Consider the following 8,816-nt stretch of genomic DNA (forward strand, 5'->3'; position numbering starts at 1 on the left):
TAGTTAGCACAGATCTTTATTTTCTGCTGGTCCTGTTCTAACATAAAAAAACACCTGTGTTATTAATGGAAAACACCTTCAAATCTCAGCTCAAAGTTAGGCACTATAGTGTTCCTATGGTTAACACTACCTCTGGGGAATGCAAACAAACAAACAAACAATGGACACAACTGAAGTAAAGCACATTAAGCAAAAAAAAAATGAGAGGATTTTTAAGGGAAGTGTTTATGGACAGAACCTGGAAGACAATGCATATTTTTAGGATTGGTTAGAACATTCATCTGTAATCCACTGTACAGCTTTCAGACAAACGGACATCAGTCTACCTTAATATTTCTGTCATGCTATATGAAGAAGGTGAAAGCTGAAACGTTGTAGCTACCAGTAATTATTAAAAAATATTATATGAAAATCATTTTCTTCAATATATACAGTACACCCCCCCCCCCCACACACACACACACACTGCTGTGCAAAAGTCTTAGACATGTTGCATTTTTCTACTCTGATCAAATCAACAGTACGATGGTCACTCTTGAAATCAGGACTTAAAGGATGTGTTGCAGTAACAATACCTCTGTTAAGAAAGGGGAACAATGATCAAAGGTGCTTTGGACTGTTGATGGATGGACAACGACACCTGTGCCTTCTGTCAGTTCTGTTGTCAATTCAACGCTTGTCTTCTTTCTATTCCTTAAGGATATTATCTCTGTACTTGTTGATTATGCTTCGGATACCACACCTTGAAAATCGAGTGATGTGAGCTATTTCACTCAATGTTTGTCCTTCTTTATGCAAGTCAAGGTTGTTACAATAGTAGAACACACCAGTGGAGGCTTTGAGTAAATTGTTGATGTTCATAATGCATCAGTGTAGAAAAAATGCAACATGTCTAAGACTTTTGCACAGTAGTGTGTGTGTGTGTATATATATAAACAAAATAAAATGTGTAGAAGAGCAATTATATAAAAGAATGCAAAATCACATAGATCAACACTTTACAAAAATGTAGGTCAGAAATTACCTACAATGTGTAGTTTAAGAAGAAATAAAATTAGATAATGTTCAATACAGAAGAATAAAAATAAATGGATAGACTCAGTACCATGATGCCTGGGGGTTTAACTAGAAATGGATAGGAGATCATTACATCGTTAACTATGTAGTAAATGACATTACAAACACATTAATAGATTTGAGTGTCGTTGCCATGGCATCAAAAGCCCATAAGTACCTCCAATGTTTGTTTTGAAACACACTTCCCCTTGACACAGGTATGTTAAACATGCAGAAACAATGGGAAGTTTTTATTTATTTATTTATTCATTATGTCTACACATTCCCAAATATTCCCAAGAGCTCTTGTTGCTATTGAAGGCTTGTGGGACCAACAATACACAATGTAAGAATACTGGAAACACATAAATTGCCACTAAAGACTTTCCTAAATAGTTTCGTTTGCAAGATCAGTTAGCAGCTTGCCAGTGTACACTGTAGAGCGCGCATGTGCACTGTGTGTGTGTGTGTGTGTGTGTGTGTGTTTGTGAGAGAGAGAAAGAGAGAGAGAGAGAGAGAGAGTTCTGTTCTTCTTTCACGGCTCCATCCGGGAACTTTCGAATTAGCATTGACAGCCGAAGCGCAACTTTTCCTGAGGCAAAGTGAAATCAAGCCGCTGACTCGGACTAAATCTAGTCCCTCGGTTTTCAACTCATAATTACCGAAAGAAGAAAATAACGAGCACCCGGAGCAAGCGCGTCGCGGCGGGATTAATATAGCAGTGGATCTGTCCAGGTGCTGAAGTCTTTGCGCCGTCTTTGTAAGAGTTTCCGCCGTGGCGTAAAGTGAGTGACGAGTCGTGTCCCCAGCAAAGAGGCAAGAACTTGCTTTGCAGCCCGAGTACTTGTTCTTTCGGTTGTTATTGTCGCTTTTAAAATTTCTTTTTTCCGCAAAACTTCTTCGCGATTGCTTTAAAAGTGAAAGAAAAGTGCTTTGAAAGTCACAACATGGACGTACAGGGCCTACAAGACGCATTGAAATTGGAAATTCAGTGTCATCAGGTATTATAAAATCGTATTATTTTATATCCTGTTACGGTCTTGAGCGAATGAGAACAAACACTGAGCGACAGAGGGAGAACGAAAAGGGGAAAAAAACTGACGGGATCAAGCATGAAAGATGTGCATTCTTACAACATAAGTGTATGATACAGATTGTTTTGTTTCATTATCGGTTGATGAGTAGTGCGTGTCATTGAAGGAAAGGGATTTTTCACTTTTCTGAGTAGTTTGGGAATTTGCTGAGTTTTTTTTTTTTTTTTTTTTAGAGCAACAAGGATTCCAGTAATAATGCGGAGGAGCCGTGTGAGGTTAGGACGAGACTTGAATATTTATGACCCGCCGCTGGAAACTGATTCGCAGTATTAGCTTTTGGGTCTTTGTTCCTCCCAAACATACTAACTAATTGAAACACTTTTGTAATTGTTGTTTATGCTTTTTCTCTTTAGAAACTAGTTGCACAGATGAAACAGGATCCACAGGTAAATTCAATTCTTAAAGTATTATTATCTCAGTGTAATAAAAGGGTAGCTGTGGTCGAACTGGGTGGGAAAAAAACTTTATCAGCTTAGATCTCTTTTCCCTTCTGTTCCCTTGATTCGGCACTCGATTCGGTGCCTTTGTGCTGTGCTACGAAACAATCGCGGGAGGCGATAATTTGGCCTTTTTTTTATCAACCGAGCGAGGATTAAGCAACTGTTTATTGTAGGTCATTAATCATATTTTTGCTTCATTTTAGAACGGGGATCTTAAGAAACAACTCCACGAAAGACAAGCAAGAATATGCGAAAAACAAGTAAGATTTTAAGAATACGCTGAATGTTACATAATTTATCGAGCAGTTTGTCTTAGGGGAAGCCTGGTTTTACTTTTGAGAACGGAATCTGAAGTTAAAATAAGTATAGCGAAGGACGATTTAACAAGTAATATGCTTGGATCCATTTCTGGTCAAACAAAAAAATGCAGTATTTCCACTGTCTGAAAGCTAAGCCCAAACATTATGTTTTGTTCTGCTGCTTTATTATAAGTTGGGCAGCAATGAAATGTTGAGAATTTTAGCGTCCATTTTGAGTAGGTCGACATGTTTCGGGAGTGTGGGTAAAGAAAATGATCTTAAATCCTCACTATTTTTTATTTTTTTACAAAAAATTAACAATACGCTGAAATTGGGTATGTGTAGCTGAAATTAACAAAGGAATACAGTTATATAGCTATTTAAATAAATAACCCGCTGTATTGATGTCCTTTTTCTTAGTTGCTTGTGTACCCTTCTTCGTCTGGTCTGACGTGTTAGCTTTTGATTCGAGTTCACTTTCACTTTTTTATAATCGTGTGTGAAACGTGTCTTTAATTTTAACTTTGTTATTTAAACGCTGGCTGTTTAATGTGTTTTATCCAGGAACACTGTTTAATGTGTTTTATCCAGGAACACTGTTTAATGTGTTTTATCCAGGAACACTGTTTAATGTGTTTTATTCCCCCCCCCCCCCCCCCCCGTGTTTGGGGATGTTAGCTGAATTTAGCGAGCGCCGCCGGTCTGCTCGTGTTTTTTTCAGGACCATGAACAGATGCCATTGAACGCTTCAGTAACACTTGTACAGCACAGTGAGCTACCATCCTCTCTCGGTTTCGCTTCTTACCGAATTTATCAAGTTGATTTAGCTGTGGCAGTATGTCACCAACCTTTAAACCTATTAAACAGGAATCAAGTTTAAGCACCAGTTTTGTTTCAATCTGTTTGTGTTTCCCGAGATCTCCCCCGTGTGGAATGAATGGAGCTTTTCATAAGTTCAATCGATCGCGTTTCCTTTGGAATGTGGTCTTTTCAGGACCAAGAACAGCGCCTGTGTGTGTGTGTGTGTGCGCGCGCGCGTGCGTGCGTGTGTCTGTGTGCTTTTCATAAGCAATTAAGTGTTACTTTATGATATTAAAAAGTGGGGAGTGTACGTTTATTTTTGATTTATTGCACGTGTTTTTGTTTTGTTTTTTTTATGTAGTTTTCGAAAACCCGAGAGCTTGAATATTGTTTGAAAGATATATATAGATTTTTTTTTTTTTTTTTTTTTTTTTTTGCCAAGCCACTTGAGTTTCATAGTGGAAGCTTCCATTTTTGTTAGTGAAGGGGTGTCGTTTCCACCTAGGATGGAGGAAAGTCTGCAGAATTTGAACGTGGGGGATGGGCCCCCCATTCACGATCACCATTACCATTTTGATTGCTTTAATGCCGTTTTCGGAAGAGGGGGAGGGGAGAGAGAATGCCCTACTCAGCAGAGCACAAAGCATTAATCACTGGATACAACCAAACCAGTTTTGTGTCTTTTTATTAGTAAAAAAAAAATAATAATAAAAAACAGTAAATGTGTGCGTGTACTTAGAAAGCAGAGGAAGCTGTCGAGTCCTCTTTTAGTAATCACGGTGTAGATTTAGTCAAATACTCTAACGCCAGAGGTCATTAAAAATGAAGTTAAAACAAAAAACTGCGTATGCCAGAATTTAAAACCATCCAATGGGAATTCGTGTTGGGTATTTCATTTAAAAGGGAAGGTGCACCGTTTGTTACATCGGATACATCAATTCTCACGAAATGAAAGAGGATATTAAAGAGACAGAATATCACAAACACAAAAAAATGTAAACATTTCAAAGTGTAACTTACAATGGGTTTTGTTTACTAAAACTAACAAACTGACAACATGGTTGATACAAATAAGGTATTATCAGACTAAAGTGAGGCGGCTTTGTGTGTTTTTGTTTTAAACGCAAGCCTTTATTCTAGTTATGTGGCTAATATGCTATTACTATTGTGTTTTAGTGTGTTGAGGCGCACTGGGTGCGTGGCTGCTTGATATGTAGAGTTTAGAGAAATCATAATGAGTTATGACGTTTAACGGGAGGCCTACACATTGTTTTTATCCTCTTATATCAGTCTATTTTGCTTGTCAGGAAAGTTATAAATAAACGAAGAAGACTAGCATGATATGACTGAATATGGTAACCTTTTCTACATACTCTGTACAATTACTACGAGCAAATTAAATATAGCTTTCAAAAGCCTTCCGATTTGTTTACTACAATTATAGAGATATAATCATTTTTATTTATTTAAGAACTCCTGCAAGCTTCCCTTATATAGTAAATGTACTTCCTTTATAAAAATAACAACGTGGCAAGGTGTAACAAAAGCACAGGTAAGCTCAGTAAAGCCCACAGAGTATAGTAAAGCATATTAATGGTAAACTATGGTAAATGCATGGCAAAAATACAAAATGACTTGCACATTTACATGGTACACTTTTATAAGGGTATAGTTGTTAGTTGCTAGTTCTGTGACAATAGCAGTTTGCTTTCTTTTTACAAACAGTGGTGTTTTGTTATCTATGTATTCATTCTAGTTTGGAGCAATGAAAAGAAAAACTCCTAGTATCAGTGAAATGTCACATTTTTAATTTTTTTTATTTTAAGAACAAAGAAATTGCCCCAGACCATGAAAACTAATGGGGTGCAAAATTGAACAAAACAATGTAAATGACACACTTGCACAATAATAAAGTCACTATACATTAGTTTTCCTCTGCTCTGGGCAGCCATATCAGCATTATATTAATCACTGTGATCAATGTTGCTTCACACAATGTAGAAAAGAACTCAGGTTCTGTAAAGAATCCAGGGTTCTATACAATACGTTCAATAGAAGACCAAAAGAGGCATATCTTTATTACAAAACCAGCAAACAACTTGAGATACCCTGAATTATATTACTTAGGTCTGTGGTTCTGTTTATGTCAAATTGACAGTTTTTCTCCATTCAAAATTCAATATAGGAGATAATGAAAGACTGAAATTGTGGCCCAAATGCTTCTTAATAGTTAAAGGGATGCTAACTAAAGCAGTAAAGTCTGCCAGCCTCATCTCTGTCCCTCTTTCACTGTGATCAAACCTTTGTCCTTTGCTTGAAATTGTTTTGGTGAATTGGATGTTTATCTAAATTTGGGTTACTTTGAAATATGCTTCGTTTTGCAGTTTTTAAAGTTGAAAGAGGTCATTCTCGTCAGCTAATGTATTAACTCTTAATTCAGACACTTCATTCATGCACTTTCTATGACCAGTGGTGGTACTATAGACCTGAAATGTTTTTGCCCACCCTTGCGCTTGCCCAGTTTCACAGCGCCAGAGCAGCACAAGGCAAAGGGGCCATAACTTTAAAGCCATGGGCTAGATTCTCAAAGCACTTTACTCCAGCCTGTCATTACCAATCCACAAATAAACCAGTACACACACACACACACATGCACGCACACACGCACGCTCCCACGCACACACGCACGCATTCACGCACACACGCACGCTGCCACACACGCATACACGCACGCATGCACACACACACAGTCCCACACATGAATGCACGCACACACACACGCTCCCACACACATGGTCCTCATAATTATGGACCTCATTGGTCTATAGGTTGATCCAGTTGTATAAAACCAACATTTTATCTGATTTTACCCACATTCAACCTGGAATGTTTACTGGAGACCGTGAGCGCAGGATAAAAGTTTGGAGAAGATTTCTGAAAATTCAAGGCAGTTATCGTGTCCACAGTGTAGAATATGTTATGATCGGTGCATACAGCATCCACATTGGTGCTTGTAGGTAGTCTTACAATATTTCAAATTTGTTCCTGAATTGTCATAGGTAATTTAATCAAGCCTTCATCAGGGTTATGAGTTTACTAAAAACGACATCCCACTCCAGGAACCTAGCCTATGAAACTCTCGCTATACTGTTGTTGGGATCAAATCTTTTGACTTAGCCAACCCGGCGTCCTCCCGGCGACCCCAGCCTCGACTGGGCGATGCCGATGAGCACCGTCTTGGAGTGGAAGGGTTTCGTGCAGTGGTTCTGTCTTGAGTGGACGCTGTCCTCCTCTGTGTACATGAACACAGAAGCTTTCTCTCAGCGCCCGTCTGTGCAGGCATGGCGTTGCAGTCGCCTCGAATGCTGGCACCGATGCATTCTTAAACAGGCATAGGCTCCCCGGGCATGCCTCTCCAGCCAATCAGGACCTCCCGATCAGCTCCAAGCCAGCCTTCCTGTTTACTAAGCAGCAGCGCAGCTGAAACAGCGACAGGGTCCTCCTTGTCACAGTCCTGTAGAGGACTGTAATTAAATACAGAAGAACTGGGTAACTAAGTTCATTAGGGGGTTGAAATATGAATCATTCAAATATAAAATCTAATATTTATACATATAGTTAAGATGTATCTTTAATTAGGATTTAAAGGAATGTATTAACTGGGTGGTTTCTGCTCCATGGCCAGCTGAGCTACAGTGGCCTTTCCTGTTACATGGTCCAGTATTAAACTTTATTTGATTATTTAATTAAATAAATGAGTCTGTTTGATATAAAAGCAGCTTTGTAAAGTAGCCCCTAGATTACTCTCTCTCTCTCTCTCTCTCTCTCTCTCTCTCTCTCTCTCTCTCTCTCTCTCTCTCTCTCTCTCTCTCTCTCTCTCTCTCTCTCTCTCTGTCTCTCTCTCTCTGTAAATCAGTTGCATTGCTCATTAAGTCACTTTGCTGCTGCCAGAGCTTTGCATTTTCACTAAGCTGATTAAGTGCATCACTTATTTATTTGGATTTTTCCATTAGGAACGTGGAGATGTAGTCTCCCTATTTACTGTTTGAAGACTTAAAACAGAATAGATGATGTTGGTCAGGATCATTTAAAAAAAAAAAAAAGAAAACAAAATTATAAACCACCACCAAATTCTAACGACTAATATGTTATTTGAAAAACAGTTCAGTACTAGAACACACATTTACTGAACATTCTTCTAGTGAGTATTTTGATGGTCTTTTTTTTTTTACAAAGTTGTCTTTATTTACTGTTGCATACATTCTAGCACCTACTAAAGAAAGATCTGAATCCTGTATTCTGGTAACTGGAGCTGTAATGATCTGTACTGTGTCTTGCAAAAGATGACTGAACTATCCAAAACGGGGTGGGTGTATTTATTTTATAGATGTTTTAACCTATTTCTGTTTTATGGATTTTCTCTGAATGCAAATCCATGAAACATTGTAGACTCCTGTCACTTTATTTAAAGTGTTTGGATTGGCTTGGTATTCTGTGACCTTCACCTGTGTGACCTGATGGCAGATGTATTTTGTCAGCTATGAAGCGTGAAGGACAGAAAGCTTCATTTTAGTATACTGTGCCTTGCTTCACATTGCTGTCTATAAATTGAGAATATTATAAAATATATAGTAGACCCTGAATGTGATACGGCCATCTAAAAATTCTTTGCATCAGACAGTTTGTTTCAGACAGAAGGAACGTCACCCAGCTGTTTAACTAGATATTATAAAATATATATTATATTGTATAGTGTGTAAGATACAAGCTGACTTTCACCTCATTCAAGGTCAGAATGGCCAGTAAGCACACTCGTGGGATGGGCATCAGCTTTTATCACATACTACCCTACTTTATACAATGTATAAACACATACTGTGCGTCCTCATTCTCATGAGACAGTCTAGTTAGAAACAGCATGGCGCACGCTATAACAGCATCTATAAACTCACACACATCAGAAACCATCAGTGGTGCAGTGCTGTACATGCATTATCAGGGTTTCAGTTTCTTACATTTACAAGCAGTATGAAATTCTTTCACATCCTAGACAGCAGAGGGTTGCTGTATTCTGTAGGGACATGGAGGCTGGTAGAATGGTGCTGTGTGCAGGTGACGGAGAAGGA

General features: G+C 38.4%; 1 protein-coding gene across 2 annotated transcripts in view; it reads left to right on the top strand.

Annotated features, from left to right (window-relative positions):
• Nucleotides 1-1,616: 1,616 nt before the first annotated feature.
• Nucleotides 1,617-8,816, top strand: part of LOC117416271 (PHD finger protein 21B-like) — an 89,722-nt gene continuing 82,522 nt past the window's right edge. The window contains exons 1-4 of one of the 2 annotated variants that reach the window (XM_034027384.3): nt 1,617-2,057; nt 2,324-2,365; nt 2,504-2,536; nt 2,794-2,850. In XM_034027384.3, the coding sequence (XP_033883275.2) occupies nt 2,004-2,057; nt 2,324-2,365; nt 2,504-2,536; nt 2,794-2,850 (186 nt within the window). In that variant the 5' untranslated portion in view covers nt 1,617-2,003. The remainder of the gene's footprint in view (nt 2,058-2,323; nt 2,366-2,503; nt 2,537-2,793; nt 2,851-8,816) is intronic. The other variant, XM_034027386.3, reaches the window with a different exon arrangement.

Source organism: Acipenser ruthenus, chromosome 7 (genome assembly GCF_902713425.1).
Source record: "Acipenser ruthenus chromosome 7, fAciRut3.2 maternal haplotype, whole genome shotgun sequence".
Taxonomy (NCBI): Eukaryota; Metazoa; Chordata; class Actinopteri; order Acipenseriformes; family Acipenseridae; genus Acipenser; species Acipenser ruthenus.